The 24,437-nt window shown below is 35.8% G+C and overlaps 1 protein-coding gene across 1 annotated transcript in view; it reads right to left on the bottom strand.

Annotated features, from left to right (window-relative positions):
- Positions 1–24,437, bottom strand: part of LOC149619010 (uncharacterized) — a 49,666-nt gene that overhangs the window by 9,050 nt on the left and 16,179 nt on the right. Inside the window, exon 2 of the mRNA XM_089855235.1 lies at positions 15,935–16,078. Within this exon, the coding sequence (XP_089711361.1) occupies positions 15,935–16,070 (136 nt within the window). The 5' untranslated portion in view covers positions 16,071–16,078. The remainder of the gene's footprint in view (positions 1–15,934; positions 16,079–24,437) is intronic.

The raw sequence follows: 24,437 nt of genomic DNA, 5'->3' as shown, positions 1-24,437 counted from the left end.
GTGGTAAGAGGTCTTTAATTTTTTTTTTTTTTAATATTTTTCCATTTATATTTAGAAAAAGGCCGTTCTTTTAAGGTACGTTGCCTGAAATTTTCCTTTAAGAATTTCTTGCTCATTGTATGGTATTTATTCTGCCGTAAGTTTGTTACTAAATTAATAGCTCACAGTGGAATCCGTCCACGTGAAATCACATTTCCAGTCTGTAAAAGAGAACATTGGCCAAAGTTGCACCAGTGATTTCATTAAACACGCGTCGCATCCTACATTTCAATACTTCTAAGGAAGGTGGCTCAGTAGAGTAGACTCTGGCTTTCACATGACCCCATGAGAAGAAGTCTAGGTGTCAAACCTGAAGATCTCGGAGGCCAGGGTATCGGACCCACTTTTCCTATCCAGTGGTTTGGAAAGCGACGATCTAACCACTGACGTACAAGAACACCAAAGTGAAGTGGAGCACTATCTTGCTGAAAGACCATACTCCGTATTGTTTCTAATAGTAGTTCGTTGAAAGCATCCTTAAGATCATTGTGCAGAAAATTGAGCTAACGGGCTGCCGTCTCAGTAGTATATAAATAAGAGAACGGGATGGGTATGAATTTGCCATAGAGATAACATGGGGTATGATACCCTATGGGAAAATTAACATTGGGTATGAAAATTCGACGGTCTCGAATTTTTCCGAAGCGGCTTTTTTGTGCACCTTGGACGGCATGGAGAGTACGTAAGTTTTACGGTAAAATGAGAACAGAGCGGGACGGGTATGGACCATAGAAATAACATTGGGGGTATAAGTTTTGCCGCCTCATAGTACGGTAGAGGCTGACAAAGGTAGTACGGAGGGTCCGTACATAAAGCGACGAGGGGGATTGGATTCTTACCGTTTCAGAGTACGGGGGAAGACCGAATTAATTGTATGAAAATTATTTGCCTAATCATCGGTGCTTTCCCTGGTATATTACGGGAGTCTGGTGTCGAGACAGAACGAAGAGTTCTCAAATTTCCCTTCCGAGAGAGAGGAGAACGTTTTCAGTGTACTTAAAGTATAAAAGAGCGTGCATTATAAATTCTCCATAGGGATTGTACATACAACATTGACTATAGGGTATATAAATTTTCTGAACAATGGAAAATGAGGATTGTTTTTAATTTCACCGATCCAAGGGTACGGGAGAGGCCGACTAAATATTACGGTTAGTTATTTAGGTACAGTTTTCAAGGAAGATCTACAGTATATCTATAAGCTATATTTATTATAATATTATTAAATAAATTTCACGGTAAAATGAGAACAGAGCGGGACGGGTTAGGACCATAGAAATAACATTGGATGTATAATTTCGTCTCGATTTCTCTGAATCGGCTCTCGTGGACGGCAAGGAGAGGACAAAGTTTCACGGTTAAAAAAAAAAGAGAGAAAGAGGGAGAGTTCTAGTTTCGTTACTATGAGAGAAAAGCTCGAGGTTTGGAATTTCATAAATTGTTTATGCGTGCCTTTCATCCATACGAGACAGTTATCTGCCGCGGTGTGTTTTTAAATTAAGAAATAAAAATTGTAGTATGGGAGAGAAGAAAAGGAAATGTTTTTGGCGTGATGCAAAATTAAGTTTTGACGGTCTTAGTACAAAACGCGTACGGTGGGGTATAAGATTTCGGTAAAGTTGGATATACGTATATTGTGATCGAAGAAACATGAGACATGGATGAGGGATATACCCTATGGAATATTACGATAGGTATGCCCCCTATAAAATGGATATAATTTCGATTCAATTTCTCTGAATCGTCTCTCTTGGTCGGCATGGAGAAGACGTAAGCTTCGAGGTTATAAAAAAGAGAGCTCTAGTTTCGTTACGATGAGAGAACACAAGGTTGGGAATTTCATAAATTGTTTATGCGTGCGTTACAGCTATACGTGACAGTTGTCTACGGTGAAGTGTTTTTGTAATTAAGAGAGGTAAATCAGCTTATTGGAGAGAAGAAAAAAAACTTTTTTGGCGTGATGTAAATTCAAGTTACAGTATGACCGTCTTTGAACAAATTGCGTACGGTGGGGTATAAGAGATCAGCAAAGTTTGTATACGTATATGGTGATAGAACGAACATAGTTCATGGATGAGGGATATACCCTATGTATTGTATCGAGGGGTACATACACCCTTTAGAATATAACCTGGATGGATATATTAAGTTATAATTTTCAAGGAAAATATACAGTATATCTACAAGTTTTATGTTTTTAATAACGTAAAATAATAATGAGGGTTACTACCCGTTTAATTTCATTCTGAATTCGTATCTGGTTTTGTACACATTTTGGAAAGCGACAAAAAATGTACGCGATTACCGTATTAAATTTTTCTGAGGTATTCGTTGCCAATGGGCCCTATAAAATGAAGTTTGGAAGGAATCTCCTGCAAGGTTGAAGTGAACTTTATGAGAGCCAAGAACGAATTTGTCGTTAAAGAACTACGGGAGAAAGTCGTGTTTGCACTTTTTGGTCACCTTTCCCCCACAACAAGCTAAACGTGAAAGACAAGGCTTTAATTTCCTCGATCTCCAGACAGAACAAAGCCATAGAGTTAGCTAGATTGAGAGCATAATTTCGTGTCAATTTCTCTGAATCGGCTCTCTTGCTCGGCAAGGTGAGGACGTAAGTTTCATTTTCTCCCAAGTCTCGAGAGGAAGCGAAAATCGTTTTCTTATTTTTTTATCACCACAAGGTATCCAATAAGGCCTACAACTATTTCGCGGACTTTCTTCAACTATGTCTGACCTCGATTGTCTAAACGTGTGAGGCTTTTATCCACAATATAAGGTTGAAAGCATTGTCAAATACTAAATTAGATTAAAAGGTGCGGTTGGATGACATTTTCATTAAAAATTGCTCTTAAATAACTAATTTCAATAAGACGTTCTGATTTTTGAACAAACTGTGGTTGAAATAACTAATTTCAATAAGACATTCTGCTTTTTGAGCAAACTGTGGTTGAAACTGTTGTAAAACTATTAAAATGTGTTTTTAAAGATACCCTATGGGAAAATTAACATTGGGTAAGAAAAAACGACGGTCTCGAATGTTTCCGAAGCGGCTGTTTTGTGCACCTTGGACGGCATGGAGAGTACGTAAGTTTCACGGTAAAATGAGAAAAGAACGGGACGGGTTAGTAATAACATTGAGTGTATATTTTCGTCTCGATTTCTCTGAATTGGCTCTCTTGGACAGCAAGGAGAGGACGCATATTTCACGTTTAAAAAAAAGAGAGAGATAGCTCTAGTTTTGTTACGATGAGAGAACTCGAGGTTTTGGAATTTCATAAATTGTTTATGCGTGCGTTTCACCCATACGAGACATTTGTCTGCGGCGGTGTGTTTTTTTTTATTAAGGATGGTAAATCGGAGTATAGTAAAGAAGAAAAAGCTTTTTTTTTGACTCATAAACTGTTGTAAAATGATTAATATGTGTTTTTAAAAAGTAAAACTATGAAAATGTGTTGTTAAATAAGTAAAAATTGGATAATTGTTGATAAATTACTATAAAAAATTGTTGAAAATTTCGTTAAATGACAAAATTTTAATGAAAATATCATTGAATGCCTTTAGTATGATAGAAAATGATGTGAAGTGACTGAGAAGCTTTTTGGAGTGTTGTTAAATGAATAAAAGGTGGTTTAAAGTGTCGTTAAATGAATAAAAGGTGGTTTAAAGTGTCGTTAAATGACCAAAATAAGAATGGAAATGTCGATAAATGACTAAAATAAGAATGCAAATGTCGTTAAATGATTATAATAAGAATGGAAATGTCGTTAAGTGACTAAAATAAGAATGGAAATGTCGTTAAATTTCAAAAATAAGAATGCAAATGTCGTTAAATGACTATAATATAGAAGAAAACGATCTTGAATGACTAAAATGTGACTTGAAGCGTAGTTAAATTACAGAAAAGTAGTTGAAAATGTTGATTAATGACTAAGAAATGGTTTAAAGTGTTGATAAATGACTAAAAAGTGGTTCAAAGCTTCGATAAATGTCTATAAAATGAAAGAAAATTACATTAACGGACCGAAAAGCTGTCTATAGTGCCGATAAATGACTAAAAAATACTACGAAGAGTTGTGAAATAACTAAAACATGGTTCAAAGTGTTGTTAAGTTAATAAAATGGTGTTGAAAGTGTTGATGAATGTCTAGAAAAGTGGTTGAAAGGGTCGTTAAATAATTAAAATATGAATGAAAATGTCTTTAAATGACTATAATATAAAAGAGAACGATGTTAAATGAGTGAAAAGCGGTTTAAAGTGTAGTAAAATTACTAAAACGTTCTTGAAAGTGTTGATAAATGACAAAAAAATTGTTGAAAGTGTTGATAAATGACTAAAAAGTTGTTGAAAGTGTTGATAAATGACTAAAAAGTTGTTGAAGGTGTTGATAAATGACTTAAAAGTTGTTGAAAGTGTTGATAAATGGCTAAAAAGTTGTTGAAAGTGTTGATAAATGACTAAAAAGTTGTTGAAAGTGTTGATAAATGAGTAAAAAGTTGTTGAAAGTGTTGATAAATGACTAAAAAGTTGTTGAAAGTGTTGATAAATGCGTAAAAAGTTGTTGAAAGTGTTGATAAATGACTAAAAAGTTGTTGAAAGTGTTGATAAATGAGTAAAACGTTGTTGAAAGTGTTGAAAAATGACCAAAAAGTTGTTGAAAGTGTTGATAAATGAATAAAAAGTTGTTGAAAGTGTTGATAAATGACAAAAAAGTTGTTGAAAGTGTTGATAAATGAATTAAAGGTTGTTGAAAGTGTTGATAAGTGACTATAACGTTGTTGAAAGTGTTGATAAATGACTAAAAAGTGGTTCAAGCTTCGTTAAATGACTATAATGTGATCGAAAATTATGTTAATGGAACGAAAAGTTGTTCGTTGTGTTGTCAAATGACAAAAAGGTTATAGGAAGTGTCTTTAAATGACGTTTAATGACAATAATAAAAAAGATAACGATGGTAAATGACTGAAAAGCGTTTTAAAGCGTAGTTAAAATACTGAAAAGCTGTTGAAAATGTTGATTAATGACTAAAAAGTGGTTCAAAGTGTTGAAAAATGACTAAAAAGTGGTTGAAAGCTTCGTTAAATTACTATAATATGATAGAAAATTATGTTAAAGGACCGAAAAGCTGTTTGAAGTGCTGTCAAATGACGAAATATGCTAGGAAGTGTTGTTAAATTACTAAAAACTGGTTCAAAGTCTGGTTAAATTTCTGAAAACTGGTTGAAAGTGTTGCTAAATATATGATTAAGATGAGATACGCCAGCATTTACGTGATTGGTTGAATTTATCATATTATAGAGAGACCTTATAAAATACTTCGCAGATCCCAAGATAAGGCTTACATAATTCTTCAAGCTGTCCGCAATACTAAATGGTGATAATCAATTTAATCTGTATTAAAGTTAATTCTTTCCCACGTGGTACCATGAACTTAAGTATAAGGCTTACACAATTCTTCAAGCTGTCCGCAATACTTCTAAATGGTGATAATCAATTTAATCTGTATTAAAAATAATTGTTTCCCACGTGGTACCATGAACTTAATTTCTGCCCTATAAAATTTTGACTTAAGCCTTGCCTACACTCTCTCTAAATTATCACCATTCTACATACCTTATCGTAAATAATTAAAACCGTTCAAATCGATTTAACCAACTTTGATCAAATATTTTCTATAGGGAGTGAAAATGTATCTTTTTGGTGGGCATCGTCCACCGAAACATCACTAATTTAAATGGTGTAGGTGCCCCAATGCTGATGAAGTCGACGGAGATGGACGGCTGTTATATATGCATAAGTCTAACTTTAAAGATAAGAAATATACGTGTGCATATATATGACCATCACCACACAATATCATACCCAATAGGACCTCTAATTATTTATTGGATTTTCTTTACATATGTCTGGCCTGCAATGTCTAAACATTAAAGATTTCTATCAAAATTTTATGGTTGAAACGTTTTCAAATACTAAATTTCATAAAAAAAAACGGTTAGACGAGAAATGTTTCATTGAAAACTGCTCTTAAATAACAAATTTAAATATGAAGTTCTGCTTTTTCAATAAAATTTGGTTGAAAGTATTGTTAAATGAATAAAAAGTGCATGATTTCATTAAAAAGAACGGTTAGACGAAAAATGTTCCATTGAAAATTGCTGTTAAATAACTAATTTTAATAGGAAGATCTGCTTTTTCAATAAAATATGGTTGAAAGTGTTGTTACATGAGTAAAGAATAAGTTGCAAGTGCTAGTAAATGACTAAAAAGTTGTTGACAGTTTTGATAAATGAGAAAAAATGGTTAGAATGACTTTAAAGCGGTTGGAAGTTTCGTTAAATGACTACAACAAGGTTGAAAATATTAATAAATGACCAATAAAGTGGTTGAAAGTGTGGTTAAATGAGAAAAATATGTTTGAAAGTGTTGTGAAATGAAAAATATACTAGCAGTAGTTGGTCCTGTAACGTAACGGATGTGGATTACCAAAATATAACCACTTGATTTCAATCGTGATTGGATACTATAATAACCTAAAATTTGGAATATCACGACGTTTCGAGGATGCTTTTAGACAATTTTAGTCAAAACCCATTGGGAAAAATTCACTTTTATCAGTATCATTTCTATCTTACGGTTAAATTTCAGAATATCTATTATCCACTTTCGAACAGAAGTCCAATGCAAATTTAGCCAACGTCTTCGCGTAGTTTGAATAGAGTGTGATATGCCAATGTCATTGGATGAAAGTGTCAAGGGACCAAACCTCAGGACTAGAGACGCCACACGCGTATTTTTGTTATCATCGCGCGTGTTTTATTAGGCGGCCCCCTGGTCCTGAGGTTTGGTCCCTTGACACTTTCATCCAATGACATTGGCATATCACACTCTATTCAAACTACGCGAAGACGTTGGCTAAATTTGAATTGGACTTCTGTTCGAAAGTGGATAATAGATATTCTGAAATTTAACCGTAAGATAGAAATGATACTGATAAAAGTGAATTTTTCCCAATGGGTTTTGACTAAAATTGTCTAAAAGCATCCTCGAAACGTCGTGATATTCCAAATTTTAGGTTATTATAGTATCCAATCACGATTGAAATCAAGTGGTTATATTTTGGTAATCCACATCCGTTACGTTACAGGACCAACTACTGCTAGTATATTTTTCATTTCACAACACTTTCAAACATATTTTTCTCATTTAACCACACTTTCAACCACTTTATTGGTCATTTATTAATATTTTCAACCTTGTTGTAGTCATTTAACGAAACTTCCAACCGCTTTAAAGTCATTCTAACCATTTTTTCTCATTTATCAAAACTGTCAACAACTTTTTAGTCATTTACTAGCACTTGCAACTTATTCTTTACTCATGTAACAACACTTTCAACCATATTTTATTGAAAAAGCAGATCTTCCTATTAAAATTAGTTATTTAACAGCAATTTTCAATGGAACATTTTTCGTCTAACCGTTCTTTTTAATGAAATCATGCACTTTTTATTCATTTAACAATACTTTCAACCAAATTTTATTGAAAAAGCAGAACTTCATATTTAAATTTGTTATTTAAGAGCAGTTTTCAATGAAACATTTCTCGTCTAACCGTTTTTTTTTATGAAATTTAGTATTTGAAAACGTTTCAACCATAAAATTTTGATAGAAATCTTTAATGTTTAGACATTGCAGGCCAGACATATGTAAAGAAAATCCAATAAATAATTAGAGGTCCTATTGGGTATGATATTGTGTGGTGATGGTCATATATATGCACACGTATATTTCTTATCTTTAAAGTTAGACTTATGCATATATAACAGCCGTCCATCTCCGTCGACTTCATCAGCATTGGGGCACCTACACCATTTAAATTAGTGATGTTTCGGTGGACGATGCCCACCAAAAAGATACATTTTCACTCCCTATAGAAAATATTTGATCAAAGTTGGTTAAATCGATTTGAACGGTTTTAATTATTTACGATAAGGTATGTAGAATGGTGATAATTTAGAGAGAGTGTAGGCAAGGCTTAAGTCAAAATTTTATAGGGCAGAAATTAAGTTCATGGTACCACGTGGGAAACAATTATTTTTAATACAGATTAAATTGATTATCACCATTTAGAAGTATTGCGGACAGCTTGAAGAATTGTGTAAGCCTTATACTTAAGTTCATGGTACCACGTGGGAAAGAATTAACTTTAATACAGATTAAATTGATTATCACCATTTAGTATTGCGGACAGCTTGAAGAATTATGTAAGCCTTATCTTGGGATCTGCGAAGTATTTTATAAGGTCTCTCTATAATATGATAAATTCAACCAATCACGTAAATGCTGGCGTATCTCATCTTAATCATATATTTAGCAACACTTTCAACCAGTTTTCAGAAATTTAACCAGACTTTGAACCAGTTTTTAGTAATTTAACAACACTTCCTAGCATATTTCGTCATTTGACAGCACTTCAAACAGCTTTTCGGTCCTTTAACATAATTTTCTATCATATTATAGTAATTTAACGAAGCTTTCAACCACTTTTTAGTCATTTTTCAACACTTTGAACCACTTTTTAGTCATTAATCAACATTTTCAACAGCTTTTCAGTATTTTAACTACGCTTTAAAACGCTTTTCAGTCATTTACCATCGTTATCTTTTTTATTATTGTCATTAAACGTCATTTAAAGACACTTCCTATAACCTTTTTGTCATTTGACAACACAACGAACAACTTTTCGTTCCATTAACATAATTTTCGATCACATTATACTCATTTAACGAAGCTTGAACCACTTTTTAGTCATTTATCAACACTTTCAACAACGTTATAGTCACTTATCAACACTTTCAACAACCTTTAATTCATTTATCAACACTTTCAACAACTTTTTTGTCATTTATCAACACTTTCAACAACTTTTTATTCATTTATCAACACTTTCAACAACTTTTTGGTCATTTTTCAACACTTTCAACAACGTTTTACTCATTTATCAACACTTTCAACAACTTTTTAGTCATTTATCAACACTTTCAACAACTTTTTACGCATTTATCAACACTTTCAACAACTTTTTAGTCATTTATCAACACTTTCAACAACTTTTTACTCATTTATCAACACTTTCAACAACTTTTTAGTCATTTATCAACACTTTCAACAACTTTTTAGCCATTTATCAACACTTTCAACAACTTTTAAGTCATTTATCAACACCTTCAACAACTTTTTAGTCATTTATCAACACTTTCAACAACTTTTTAGCCATTTATCAACACTTTCAACAACTTTTTAGTCATTTATCAACACTTTCAACAATTTTTTTGTCATTTATCAACACTTTCAAGAACGTTTTAGTAATTTTACTACACTTTAAACCGCTTTTCACTCATTTAACATCGTTCTCTTTTATATTATAGTCATTTAAAGACATTTTCATTCATATTTTAATTATTTAACGACCCTTTCAACCACTTTTCTAGACATTCATCAACACTTTCAACACCATTTTATTAACTTAACAACACTTTGAACCATGTTTTAGTTATTTCACAACTCTTCGTAGTATTTTTTAGTCATTTATCGGCACTATAGACAGCTTTTCGGTCCGTTAATGTAATTTTCTTTCATTTTATAGACATTTATCGAAGCTTTGAACCACTTTTTAGTCATTTATCAACACTTTAAACCATTTCTTAGTCATTAATCAACATTTTCAACTACTTTTCTGTAATTTAACTACGCTTCAAGTCACATTTTAGTCATTCAAGATCGTTTTTCTTCTATATTATAGTCATTTAACGACATTTGCATTCTTATTTTTGAAATTTAACGACATTTCCATTCTTATTTTAGTCACTTAACGACATTTCCATTCTTATTATAATCATTTAACGACATTTGCATTCTTATTTTAGTCATTTATCGACATTTCCATTCTTATTTTGGTCATTTAACGACACTTTAAACCACCTTTTATTCATTTAACGACACTTTAAACCACCTTTTATTCATTTAACAACACTCCAAAAAGCTTCTCAGTCACTTCACATCATTTTCTATCATACTAAAGGCATTCAATGATATTTTCATTAAAATTTTGTCATTTAACGAAATTTTCAACAATTTTTTATAGTAATTTATCAACAATTATCCAATTTTTACTTATTTAACAACACATTTTCATAGTTTTACTTTTTAAAAACACATATTAATCATTTTACAACAGTTTATGAGTCAAAAAAAAAGCTTTTTCTTCTTTACTATACTCCGATTTACCATCCTTAATAAAAAAAAACACACCGCCGCAGACAAATGTCTCGTATGGGTGAAACGCACGCATAAACAATTTATGAAATTCCAAAACCTCGAGTTCTCTCATCGTAACAAAACTAGAGCTATCTCTCTCTTTTTTTTAAACGTGAAATATGCGTCCTCTCCTTGCTGTCCAAGAGAGCCAATTCAGAGAAATCGAGACGAAAATATACACTCAATGTTATTACTAACCCGTCCCGTTCTTTTCTCATTTTACCGTGAAACTTACGTACTCTCCATGCCGTCCAAGGTGCACAAAACAGCCGCTTCGGAAACATTCGAGACCGTCGTTTTTTCTTACCCAATGTTAATTTTCCCATAGGGTATCTTTAAAAACACATTTTAATAGTTTTACAACAGTTTCAACCACAGTTTGCTCAAAAAGCAGAATGTCTTATTGAAATTAGTTATTTCAACCACAGTTTGTTCAAAAATCAGAACGTCTTATTGAAATTAGTTATTTAAGAGCAATTTTTAATGAAAATGTCATCCAACCGCACCTTTTAATCTAATTTAGTATTTGACAATGCTTTCAACCTTATATTGTGGATAAAAGCCTCACACGTTTAGACAATCGAGGTCAGACATAGTTGAAGAAAGTCCGCGAAATAGTTGTAGGCCTTATTGGATACCTTGTGGTGATAAAAAAATAATAAAACGATTTTCGCTTCCTCTCGAGACTTGGGAGAAAATGAAACTTACGTCCTCACCTTGCCGAGCAAGAGAGCCGATTCAGAGAAATTGACACGAAATTATGCTCTCAATCTAGCTAACTCTATGGCTTTGTTCTGTCTGGAGATCGAGGAAATTAAAGCCTTGTCTTTCACGTTTAGCTTGTTGTGGGGGAAAGGTGACCAAAAAGTGCAAACACGACTTTCTCCCGTAGTTCTTTAACGACAAATTCGTTCTTGGCTCTCATAAAGTTCACTTCAACCTTGCAGGAGATTCCTTCCAAACTTCATTTTATAGGGCCCATTGGCAACGAATACCTCAGAAAAATTTAATACGGTAATCGCGTACATTTTTTGTCGCTTTCCAAAATGTGTACAAAACCAGATACGAATTCAGAATGAAATTAAACGGGTAGTAACCCTCATTATTATTTTACGTTATTAAAAACATAAAACTTGTAGATATACTGTATATTTTCCTTGAAAATTATAACTTAATATATCCATCCAGGTTATATTCTAAAGGGTGTATGTACCCCTCGATACAATACATAGGGTATATCCCTCATCCATGAACTATGTTCGTTCTATCACCATATACGTATACAAACTTTGCTGATCTCTTATACCCCACCGTACGCAATTTGTTCAAAGACGGTCATACTGTAACTTGAATTTACATCACGCCAAAAAAGTTTTTTTTCTTCTCTCCAATAAGCTGATTTACCTCTCTTAATTACAAAAACACTTCACCGTAGACAACTGTCACGTATAGCTGTAACGCACGCATAAACAATTTATGAAATTCCCAACCTTGTGTTCTCTCATCGTAACGAAACTAGAGCTCTCTTTTTTATAACCTCGAAGCTTACGTCTTCTCCATGCCGACCAAGAGAGACGATTCAGAGAAATTGAATCGAAATTATATCCATTTTATAGGGGGCATACCTATCGTAATATTCCATAGGGTATATCCCTCATCCATGTCTCATGTTTCTTCGATCACAATATACGTATATCCAACTTTACCGAAATCTTATACCCCACCGTACGCGTTTTGTACTAAGACCGTCAAAACTTAATTTTGCATCACGCCAAAAACATTTCCTTTTCTTCTCTCCCATACTACAATTTTTATTTCTTAATTTAAAAACACACCGCGGCAGATAACTGTCTCGTATGGATGAAAGGCACGCATAAACAATTTATGAAATTCCAAACCTCGAGCTTTTCTCTCATAGTAACGAAACTAGAACTCTCCCTCTTTCTCTCTTTTTTATTTTGTCGCCATCTATGATGGAGAAAAAATATTACGGAGACATAAAAGACATAAAAACGGAAGATTAGCTCCGCCTTCGTCGTCGTCGTCAGCTCCGCCTTCGTCGTCGTCTCGCCTTCGCTCTCTTTAAACTACTCCAGAGCAATGAGATAGAATATATATATGAAACCTAGAGTCACAACGTGAGATCTCGAGATCGACGTTTCGCAATACACCTTTTATCGAGCATGAATCTTTATCAAATACGGGTGGCGCCACCCTAAGAACTTTTTTATTAACGTCTGCTGCTATAATCTGTGTAACAAGCTGTCAAGATAGTTTTTAAACGTGTTAAATAAAATACGCATACGCGAGTATTTGAATTGTAACTCTATCTATCTCATAGAGATCTAACTCATTGCTCCAGAGCCGCATTGTAGCCGTAACAGGCTGAGAAATAAGGATTTTTTTGCTGAGCGCGTGATCGAGTTGGCTTCGTTTGATTTTTGCACATAACGACTTCTAAAGCCTTCCGTTAACGGTAATCAAACTTAATTTTCAGTGATTTAAACTATTTTTCGTGTTATCGCCGTCTTTTGGTTTTATCTACTGGCAGCGTTTTGCCATAGGTCTTGGAAAAGCTCGTATTGTTTGTTCCTCGGGACTCATGACGGGGCTTTTCTATAACTGTGTTTGAGACCTTACTAAAAATATCTCCACTCTCATGTTTTCGCTGTTATTTTTTGAATTTCGGTAATTAAACGTGCGGTCTCGACATTTTTTGTTGCTCACTGCATTCCGCTAACGGTGTTTAATTTTTTAATTCGGTTTCATCGTTATTTTTAATTCGGTTTCATCGTTATTTGGCTCATTTTCGCCGAAAGTGACGCTGTAACGCCGACGGGGATATTGCCTAGTCCTTGTCTCAGACCGTCCTAAAAAGTTTAAAATTCATTATGCCGTCTGCTAAACACTATGATCTCATTTAAATTGTGCGGAAACGTGTTTTAAACTAATATGGGTCATTCCAAGGACACGTGTCTTTTGTGTGACCTCTTTATGTTCGGCTCCCTGTCATTGTAGCCGTAACAGGCTGAGAAATAAGGATTTTTTGGGGTTTGTTGTATCTCGGCTTTTGTTGAGGAGATATTCTTTATACGATTTCAATATTAATTAGCAATGTTACTGTATATAAGTAAGGCATTAATTATACAGTGCCTAAATATAGTTTTTGTAATAATTATCCTTTGCTATTAAATCAATATGGAGTTCATTATACATTGCTAAAATACATTAGAAAGCGCGACAAAATTGTAAGGGTTTACTTGTAACCTCTTGTTTTTTAACCGTGAAACTTTGTCCTCTCCTTGCCGTCCACGAGAGCCGATTCAGAGAAATCGAGACGAAATTATACATCCAATGTTATTTCTATGGTCCTAACCCGTCCCGCTCTGTTCTCATTTTACCGTGAAATTTATTTAATAATATTATAATAAATATAGCTTATAGATATACTGTAGATCTTCCTTGAAAACTGTACCTAAATAACTAACCGTAATATTTAGTCGGCCTCTCCCGTACCCTTGGATCGGTGAAATTAAAAACAATCCTCATTTTCCATTGTTCAGAAAATTTATATACCCTATAGTCAATGTTGTATGTACAATCCCTATGGAGAATTTATAATGCACGCTCTTTTATACTTTAACAGAAGGGAATAAGGGAGAAGGGACACACTTTATATCTCCATAATGCTTTACACTCGTAACAACAGTCTTACTAACCTCAAATCAACTACCCTTCACTGATTGGCTGTCTAACTTCTGCCTTAGCTGTACGTCACATAAGAAGGTGACGTCTCGGTTGACGAATAAAAAGTAGTTTTGTTTACAACTTTACGTTGAAGGAGATAAAAATGGCCGAATTTCATGTTGATAAACGAAATCAAGCTGTGCAATTAATTTAGATACACGGGAATTCAGAACATACCAAAATCAGATAATTTGTAGGTAATAAATAGATGAAAACTAATTATTCTGAATTAATATTAAAAAATAAAAATTTGTTTCAATAAAATACATACTTGAGGTTATAATTACACAAGAACAAAACATCGACAGCCCTAAGACAAATAGGCCGCCTGATACCGCGGAGAACTTAAAGAACTATATTTGCAGTAAATTGGTTAAAAGCTGTGTACTTGCGCAAAGTTTTCGCGGTTTTCTTGAGGTTGGTCGGACTCTCGTTACCAAAGCAGGCTCTAATGTCTCCCTTCTCTCTTATTCCCTTCTGCTTTAAGTACACTGAAAACGTTCTCCTCTCTCTCGGAAGGGAAATTTGAGAACTCTTCGTTCTGTCTCGACACCAGACTCCCGTAATATACCAGGGAAAGCACCGATGATTAGGCAAATAATTTTCATACAATTAATTCGGTCTTCCCCCGTACTCTGAAACGGTAAGAATCCAATCCCCCTCGTCGCTTTATGTACGGACCCTCCGTACTACCTTTGTCAGCCTCTACCGTACTATGAGGCGGCAAAACTTATACCCCCAATGTTATTTCTATGGTCCATACCCGTCCCGCTCTGTTCTCATTTTACCGTAAAACTTACGTACTCTCCATGCCGTCCAAGGTGCACAAAAAAGCCGCTTCGGAAAAATTCGAGACCGTCGAATTTTCATACCCAATGTTAATTTTCCCATAGGGTATCATACCCCATGTTATCTCTATGGCAAATTCATACCCATCCCGTTCTCTTATTTATATACTACTCGTCTCGGTTTCATAAACTAATTGCGTGGTTCCCAACAATTCCTATTGGACGCGGCCGTTTTTATCAGTTCAGTTTAAGAAATAAACCGAACTGAACTGAAAACTGATCAGTTTGGAGATGTGCAAACTGAAACTGAACTGAAGCAATCAAATCAGTTTAGTCCCTAAACTGAAACCGAAAATAACTGAACTGAACCGAAAACTGAACTGTGGGAAACCTTAAGTGAAACCAAACAACAGGTCCAGTGGAAGACAAATGTGTGGAGAGGAATTGTTGGGAACCACTTAATTGCATGGTACTTAATAGTTATTTAACGTGTAAGGCTTATGGAACTTATCTTATAAACTTATGCCATAGATTCGGTTTCTTTTATGAACTCACGGCTGAAACTTTGGCGAATTTTCACGAGAATCTCACGTACAAACGGGAAATGTGTTTTCACGAGGACGGATTCCGTTGTGAACAATTACTTTAGTAATTAAACTACAGCGCAACAAATACTTGCTTTACAACGAGTAAAAAACTCTTAAAAGTCAGTAAATCCGCTACAAATTATGTCGATTTCCACGGTATCAATCTAACAACATCCAGTAGTAGCAAAAATACTGTTTTCAGTGGAATAATACTATGTCATAAAAGCTATTGGCTACATATACGGAAGCCACCCTGAATATTTCCCGCCCGTCCCGTGGAAGTGGATGGTAGATTGGTAGTCGTGGGGAGCACTCAATGACGACTGATATTAATTTCTGCTCCATTTGAATGTATAAATTCCTGCTAACACGTAATACTAAACTAATAAAAAATTACAATAAAAAGCGTTTCGTGCTAAATAAACGAAAACAGAATACTTCAAGATAGAAACCAACCTATATTATACCGAATTGAACTCAATTCATAGTAAGTAATCCAACAGAGCAGAGAACAAATGGCAACAATAATTAATTGGTGTAGAGTCATATTAATTGTTAGTAGTATCATCAAGATCCATAATGTGATATCCATCGTAACAACTAGAATTAAAAATAAATAAATAGAGTCGGATTATTTTGAATCACCCGTATTTTTGCAAATTCGTCCCTCTGCATAAACCGCTTACCGCACACGGTAAAGAGCTTGTAGAGCAAGTCCAGAAAATTTGTGAAAATTTTATAAAGTACTATGTAAGCTACCCAGCGTTGCTAGTGTGTTTTAGCCCGGTCCGCGACAATTTGGTCTCGCCAATTTGGCCTTGGGACAAATTGGTCTCAAGACAATTGGGTCTTGGGGCAAATGGGTCTCGAGACAAATTGGTCTCGGTACAATTGGGTCTCGAGACAAATTGGTCTCGGTACAATTGGGTCTCGGGACAAATTGGTCTCGGTACAATTGGGTCTCGGGACAAATTGGTCTCGGTACAATTGGGTCTCGGGACAAATTGGTCTCGGTACAATTGGGTCTCGGGACAAATTGGTCTCGGTACAATTGGGTCTCGGGACAAATTGGTCCCGGTTCAGTAGGGTCTCGGGACAAATTGGTCCCGGTTCAATAGGGTCTCGGGACAAATTGTTCTCTGGACACGAAAGTCTCGTTTTAAAAAATTATTGCCCCTTCAGCATTTTTTTAACGAGCCAAATTTAACCGAACCAGACCAAACCTAACCTAACCTTACCTAAACTAACCAAACTTAGCCTAACCCAACCCAACCCAACCTTGTTTGGAGGTAAGAAGATTATTTATATAATGAGTTTGAAAAGCCCGCCTCTTAGCACGAACAATTTATTAACAATATTAGAAATATTTTGGAAAAGGTGGCAGCTAATTAATAGGAGATTATTTTGGAAATTGTGGCAGCTAATTAATAGGAGATTATTTTGGAAATTGTGGCAGCTAATTAATAGGAGATTATTTTGGAAATTGTGGCAGCTAATTAATAGGAGAATATTTGGAAATTGTGGCATCGAATTATTGGGACCATTGTTTTGGAAAAGGTGGCAACGAATTATTGGGACCATTGTTTTGGAAAAGGTGGCAACGAATTATTGGGACCATTGTTTTGGAAAAGGTGGCAACGAATTATTGGGACCATTGTTTTGGAAAAGGTGGCAACGAATTATTGGGACCATTGTTTTGGAAAAGGTGGCAACGAATTATTGGGACCATTGTTTTGGAAAAGGTGGCAACGAATTATTGGGACCATTGTTTTGGAAAAGGTGGCAACGAATTATTGGGACCATTGTTTTGGAAAAGGTGGCAACGAATTATTGGGACCATTGTTTTGGAAAAGGTGGCAACGAATTATTGGGACCATTGTTTTGGAAAAGGTGGCAACTAATTAGGTAATAAAATAATCACGATATCAAATAGTCCCGAGACCAAATAATCACAATACCAAATAGTCCCGAGACCAAATAATCACGATACCAAATAGTCCCGAGACCAAATAATCACGATACCAAATAGTCCCGAGACCAAAAAATTACGATACCAAAAAATCACGATACCAAATAGTCCCGAGATCAAAAAAATCACGAGAACTTATAGTCCCGAGACCGTAAAATCACGAGACCAAATAGTACCGAGACCAAAAAATTACGAAACCAAATAGTACCGAGACCAAAAAATTACGAAACCAAATAGTACCGAGACCAAAAAATTACGAAACCAAATAGTACCGAGACCAAAAAATCACGAAACCAAATGGTCCCAAGACCAAATCGGCGAGACCAATTAGAATCAAGACCAAATAAGCGAGACCATATTTTCCTGTTCCGGTTTCCGGTTTTTAGGGGCTGAAAACCGAGAACGTTTTCCTGTCTAAGTAGACACTAAACACTAAATAGTCTTAGTGTCGACAAATCCAATATAACTCATTAGGAAATTTCATCAAAATCTCTATTGTGTTTAACATTGCTAGGTACTTAGTAATTTAGTTAGAACCAATTTTTCCCGATTAAGGGGGTTCACTTTTGTCATACTCATAACCTATCTTCATAGCATTAAAAAGGGATGAAGATTTCAATTTCCGTAGTATGAAGTTAAGTTAATCACTTTCATAGGTTTCAAAAAAAATTGTTTTAAAACCACACCATGGATGAAGAATGCGCGTGAGGAAATTAGTTTTCACGCTATAGGATAAGCAACTCCCTATCTCGAACGACAACTTAGAGGATTAACATCCTGTTTTACCTTTGACTTTTCCCTATAATAATAAGTCGGTCATTATCCACTACTAAAGGCGGATGCATACATGGGTTTGGGAGCGGTAAACGGAACGGTAGCGGCAACGGCCAACGGAGCGCGTCAGCGGAAAACCATACACAACTACTGTTTGGTTTGATGCGTCGCTAGCACCAACGCCACCATTTTCCATAGATATAGGTGGCGTTGTAGGCACAAAATATAATGAAAACCAGTAGCAGACGAATACTTTGGTAAAATGGATTAACTTTACTTGTTAATAATATAAACAAGAGAGAGAGAGAGAGAGAGAACCAAGTGGGTTAAAGGTACATTTCTCAAGAGGCGGCAACAAGGAGACTTCAAAAATCATGTTATACACTAAATACCGACCGCATGTAAAATAATGTATTCGTCTGCTTTCTAAAGAAACCACGTGATCGTCTAAACTGTCGTGAATGCGCTTCTCCGCTGTTCCGTTACCTTCGGCGAAAATAGAAAAACAAGTTGGGAAAACCAAAATAAACCTCTTCGAGTCGAGACGAAGTTACTTTCCAAACACAGGTCCACCAGCCAATGAGAAAAACCGGAAATACATAGTTCAAATTGACGAGACATTGCCAGGGTCATTTTTATAGGTTAAAGCGTTTAATAATTTCCTGCGTATCTTCAATAATTCTAATGAGGACCTATTATATATGACTTATATGTGTATTTAACTTTCGGCTCACTCTGAGCCGTTAAGACTTCCTATAAGAGGACACGAAACAAAGTCAATTCTGGTTACAATCTAGGGTTTCTTATCTCATAGACCCAATCGTTTCAACACCTATGGAGAGATGAAGTATTAACACCCATATTATCTAACGAAGCTAAAAGTTACGTTTACACTATATATAAATGTAGTAAAACTGAATTAAAAAGTAAACGCCAAATTTGAAATGTTAATATCAAAAGATGTTCTTGGAATATTGAGATGAATCAGAACTTTATAGCTACACAACTACTAAAAGAATCGTAATGCCGAAAAATATTTAAAGTATTTCCATTTAATATTCTGCAAAAAGAAAATGTTATCGTTTTGTAAGAGATCTTTTCATCCTACTCGCTTTATATTAACTTTGATATGCGTGTAGTGCTTCGATTCAGATGCAATCTTCATTACTCGTTCTATATAAACTCTCACTTGTGTCATTACATAGAAAGAAGTTTATCTTAAATAATTAAATAAATATAACTGATATTAATTATTTTAGTCGTCAGTATTTTACGTTAATTATAGTTAAGTCGGTTTAAGAAACTTAATTCCTCAAATAATTTTAAACATAGCTATCTTTAACGTTATACTTCTAGGGAACACCTATATCAGAACTTTTGTAAATTTAGGGTATATAAGGCGACTAGCCGTTACCCGCGGCGTCGCTCGCGTGTAATAAGAACTTCCATCTAAAATGATATAAAGAATGTGTAGATTTTACTGATGACTAATATTTTTGTGGCACCCTAGAAGCGAATGCACTCGGCACAGTCCGTCAGCCCGTCGGGATATTTTTTATTACTTTTCAGGCGGACATTAAGGGTTTTTAAGTTTTTGGCCGCCATTTAAAAAGATGGCAACAAATCGAACCCAAAATACCATTCAGCCCGTCTATAGGTTTAAGGAAACCATTGTACTAAATATTTGTGAAATCGGTTGGAACGCGCGGACTTTATTGCATAGAGAATATTTTTTACATTTCTGGGCGCCATTTTAAAAGATGGCGAAAAATCGAACCCGAAAGACCATTCACCCCGTCTTAAGGTTAAAGCAAACCAGTGTACTAAATATTTGTGAAATCGGTTGAAACGCGCGTACTTAATTGCATAGAGAAAATGTTTTACATTTCTGGGCGCCATTTTTTAAGATGGCGGCGGATTGGAAAAATCTTTCTTAGTACGCGCCTACTACTTATGAGTAACGTTCCTGCAAATTTTCAGCCTTCTAGGGCAAGCGGTTTGGGCTGGGCGTTGATTATCTGTCAGTCTGTCAGTCAGTCAGTCAGTCAGTCAGTCAGGACTTTGATTTATATAGATATAGATTGATTCACAATAAGGGATAAGAAAATACGCAATTGCGTGAATCTTTGGTGGAAGCCCTGCCATTGGGAGGCTACACGTTTCTCGTAACCGTAGCCACTCGCCGCGTACATCTTAAGCCTAACGAAGATGATGGAGTAGAAGTCAATGTTGCAGATTGGTGTCTATTTGGTATAGACGAAAGACCAGTAGATGGTGGTGTTAGAAGCCAGTGTTGCAGATTGGTGTCTATGTGGTATAGACGAAAGACCAGTAGATGGTGGTGTTAGAAGCCAATGTTGCAGATTGGTGTCTATGGGGCATAGACGAAAGAGCAGTAGATGGTGGTGTTAGAAGCCAATAAATACCGGTTGGCGTTGAGTGAAAGAATTGGCGGTTAGCCAACAGATGAAGGTCTAACGGCTATAGTCTGTCAAACGAAAGAAGAGCCCTGAGAAATTTGTCGAAATTGGTGTCGCCACCATCGACCCCATAGTTCTTTATCAACTTGTTTTGTTTTGTCAATAGTCATCTGTAATATAGTCTGCTATAAACAGATAGGCTTAATCGCAATAGAACCAATAAATTTTGCTATATATATTTAATATGTTTATGTCTCATGATTTTTTACGATCATCGAGTATTAAAGAATAAAAAACAAAATTAACGACAAGACACCAGTTTTATCTTTGTTGAACTAGCATTGCAATATATTTTAATGACATAAGTTAAAGTACTTGTCCATAAGTCTAAGTAGTTCAGCATCAAAGCGTCTTCAGTCCCCGTTTTCATCAGAGTCTTCGCTGTCTTCTTGCATATTAATTTTAAGAGGTTCAATTGTGGTTTCGATGATGGGATCTTTTTCCCAATACTCATGCATTATATTCTCGACGTGCTCTATTGCCTTACGCCAATAGACCCTTAAAGAAAATCGTTCAAATTTCCCAACCGTCTTTTGAGGATTGACAGAGCATTCTGGGTAATCAGTATATTAATCTGATTGGTTTAGACGGCTATGGGCTGATTTTGCGCAGTAGTGGCAAGGAAGTGTACTTTAAAAATTTAATGGCGGAACTTGGGAACTGGAGTTTCAGGTGAAAGTGATTTAGGAACTGTTTTAGAGCAGATTTCGCTTTACCACAAGCTCACAACGTAATTATTAATAATTATTATTAATTAATAATTTGTTTAATTTTTTATGTTACTTCCAACTTTAACATACTCACAGTTCACTAAGCCTTGAACTTTTTTGAAATCGAAAGAGCAGACGAATAAATTTATTCAACGAAACCTTTCGCCACTAGATGGCGTTGGTAGTCTATTCGAAAAAATCCCGACTCGGCGATATAAGGTGTCCAGCTTGTTTATTTTCTTTAAGGGTCTATTCTCTGGTGTCACAGTCACACGTTCAATGGCCCTCAATGTTGCATCTTTGACCGTCGAGAGTTTGAAACCAGAATTCTGCTTTGCAACGTCGTTCTTCACTTGTGCCCATATTAGTTCAATCGGGTTAAACTGGCAATGGTACGGTGGAATCCTCACTACCGTGTGACCTCTACTTTTAGCAACCTCGTCAATTTCGTACTTCAGGGTAGTGATGCCACGAATATTCGGTTACTATTCGGTATTCGGCCTATTCGGCCATTTTTTTCGTATTCGGTATTCGGCCGAATATTTCGTAATATTCGGCCGAATACCGAATCTCCAATCATGAAGGAAAAAAACGGAAAAATTACTCAAAAATTATTTATTTCAATAACAATTTTTACTTTAATATTTATAATCTACCAGTGGTAAGTTTTGATGAATAAAAAAAAGCATACGAATAAAAAGCACACGATCTACTCGCAAATGAACCTATAGACGGGTCCTATAGTGTTAAAGAGAGCGCGTTGAAAAATCGTAACTTCCCCCTTTTCATTCCCTCCTTCCCGAGTTTATCACCAACGTTGAAAGCTTCCGCGCAGGCGCGCTGTAGCAGTGGCGGTAGAGAGCGGATCTAACGCCTCTGATTTGTTATTGGTTACAGCTGTTTTAACGTTGAGGTTTAAAGCCGAGGCAGCGCCGAACCGTCCATCTCTCGAAACTTGGCGAGAGTAGCGTAAGCCTTGTTCACTAAAATTTGAAGTTGAACTGGCGCGCGCCAACCGACGCGCGCAGCCTTTCCACGTACCCACCTTTAGGAAGGGAGGAGGAATCTAAAGGGGGTATTCAAGTTTTTGGACGACAGGTTTTTCAACACTAGGGGGCTGTTCCATCTCGCGTTAGTTCTTCCATGTCTAAACCATGGAAGAACTCGCGTAGTTCTTCCATGTCTAAACAGTGTATCCCTCTCTCTGCTTGCGCGCCAATATTGCGCAGAGCAGTAATCGCGTTACAGCTAGTGCCGAGAGGAGAGGAGAGTTTTCCCACGTGACCCTACATTTCGCGTAGCCGTCTGCCTATTCACCTCACCATTCCATACCCCCACGATGAGACCTGTCCCATTGCGGTCCGTGCGGGGGATGTACGTATTTCGCGGAACGGGTTATAGCTCATAACCGGTTTCGCGCGAGTTGCACATATCTCACGCCCGAATATTCGGTGCTTCGGCCGAGAGCATGGCCGAATATTCGGTATTCGGTATTCGGCAAAATCAATATTCGCGGCATCACTACTTCAGGGTTCTGGACTTGTGACGCTTTATTATTTCATAAAGTTCACGTCGAGAATATAATGCATGAGTATTGGGAAAAAGATTCCATCATCGAAAACACAATTGAACCTCTTAAAATTAATATGCAAGAAGACAGCGAAGACTCTGATGAAGACGTGGACTGAAGACGCTTTGATGCTGAACTACTTAGACTTATGAACAAGTACTTTAACTTATGTCATTAAAATATATTGCAAAGCTAGTTCAACAAAGATAAAACTGGTGTCTTGTCGTTAATTTTGTTTTATATTCTTTAATACTCGATGATCGTAAAAAACCATGAAACATAAACATATTAAATATATATTGCAAAATGTATTGGTTCTATTGCGATTAAGCCTATCTGTTTATAGCAGACTATATTACAGACGACTATTGACAAAACAAAACAAGTTGATAAAGTACTATGGGGTCGATGGTGGCGACACCAATTTGGACTTTCTCAGGGCTCTTCTTTAGTTTGACAGACTATAGTTAATGATTGGCGTCAAATAAGATGGATAAAGCAATGAAGTAAAATTTTCCGAATTTCTGTGTACTGCGAACGCGGTCCGGAAATTGCGAACACGTTTGCTCCGACTTGCCAACTGCGAACGCGGTGACAGACACACACACAGACACGTCCAGTGTAAAACCTCTCCGTGACGTCATCGTCACTCGGAGAGGTAATATCCTATTCTCGTCAAAGCTCACGAGCGGCAAGCGGAACACAGCGCGGCACGAACCGAGATCTATGCATCCGCCTTTAATCGAAAATTATTGAATTTGGCAACGTCCTAGAATTCTGTTGAAGTCAAACATGTATAAATATTGTCCTATGAGTCATGTGGAATTAACGCCAAAAAATCGGTCCTTTGCAACATAGTGGCGGAGTAGTTTATTCTTAGAATTTATTAGCCAAGGCTTTTATGGCCACGTGGGGCGAGTTTAGAAACCTCGCAAGCGCCGTTACAGTATTTTTCTCCGTCCTTGTCAGCAACGTCACCAAAACGTAGTTTAAGCGAGCCAATAAGATAATTTAAACTTTCCGTTACGTGTTGAAGGGAGGGCTCTATAATGGGCTATGAATCTGACTGAAGTAAATAATAACCGTTCCATTCCTACTTCTAAATTTAAATCTATCCCTGCTGAGGCATATCAGTTCCAATAAGTTTTTGATTTGAGATTCAACATCAAATACAAAAAACTAATTTCCATCCTTTAATTAAGAGGTCTAGATTAAAAACCGAGTTGCAAGTATCACACATTAGTTCATCTTGACCCTCTCTCTCTGGCCCCAAAAGAATTCGTTTTACAAGCATCATTTAGGAAAATTTACTTTGTTATATAGGAAACGATACTAGAGTTGCCAAGCTACACCAGTATTGGTTCAAATGGAATTACTGACATTTATATGGTATTAATTGCTTGAACGGTTCACCAATGGTATCTGGCAACACTAGGGGCACCGAAAAACTCCCTTT

This window comes from Phalangium opilio, unplaced genomic scaffold (assembly GCF_054372755.1).
Source record: "Phalangium opilio isolate 3A_F unplaced genomic scaffold, DU_Popi_V2 ptg000209l_1, whole genome shotgun sequence".
Classification (NCBI taxonomy): domain Eukaryota; kingdom Metazoa; phylum Arthropoda; class Arachnida; order Opiliones; family Phalangiidae; genus Phalangium; species Phalangium opilio.
This window is presented reverse-complemented; position numbering and strand designations above follow the sequence as displayed.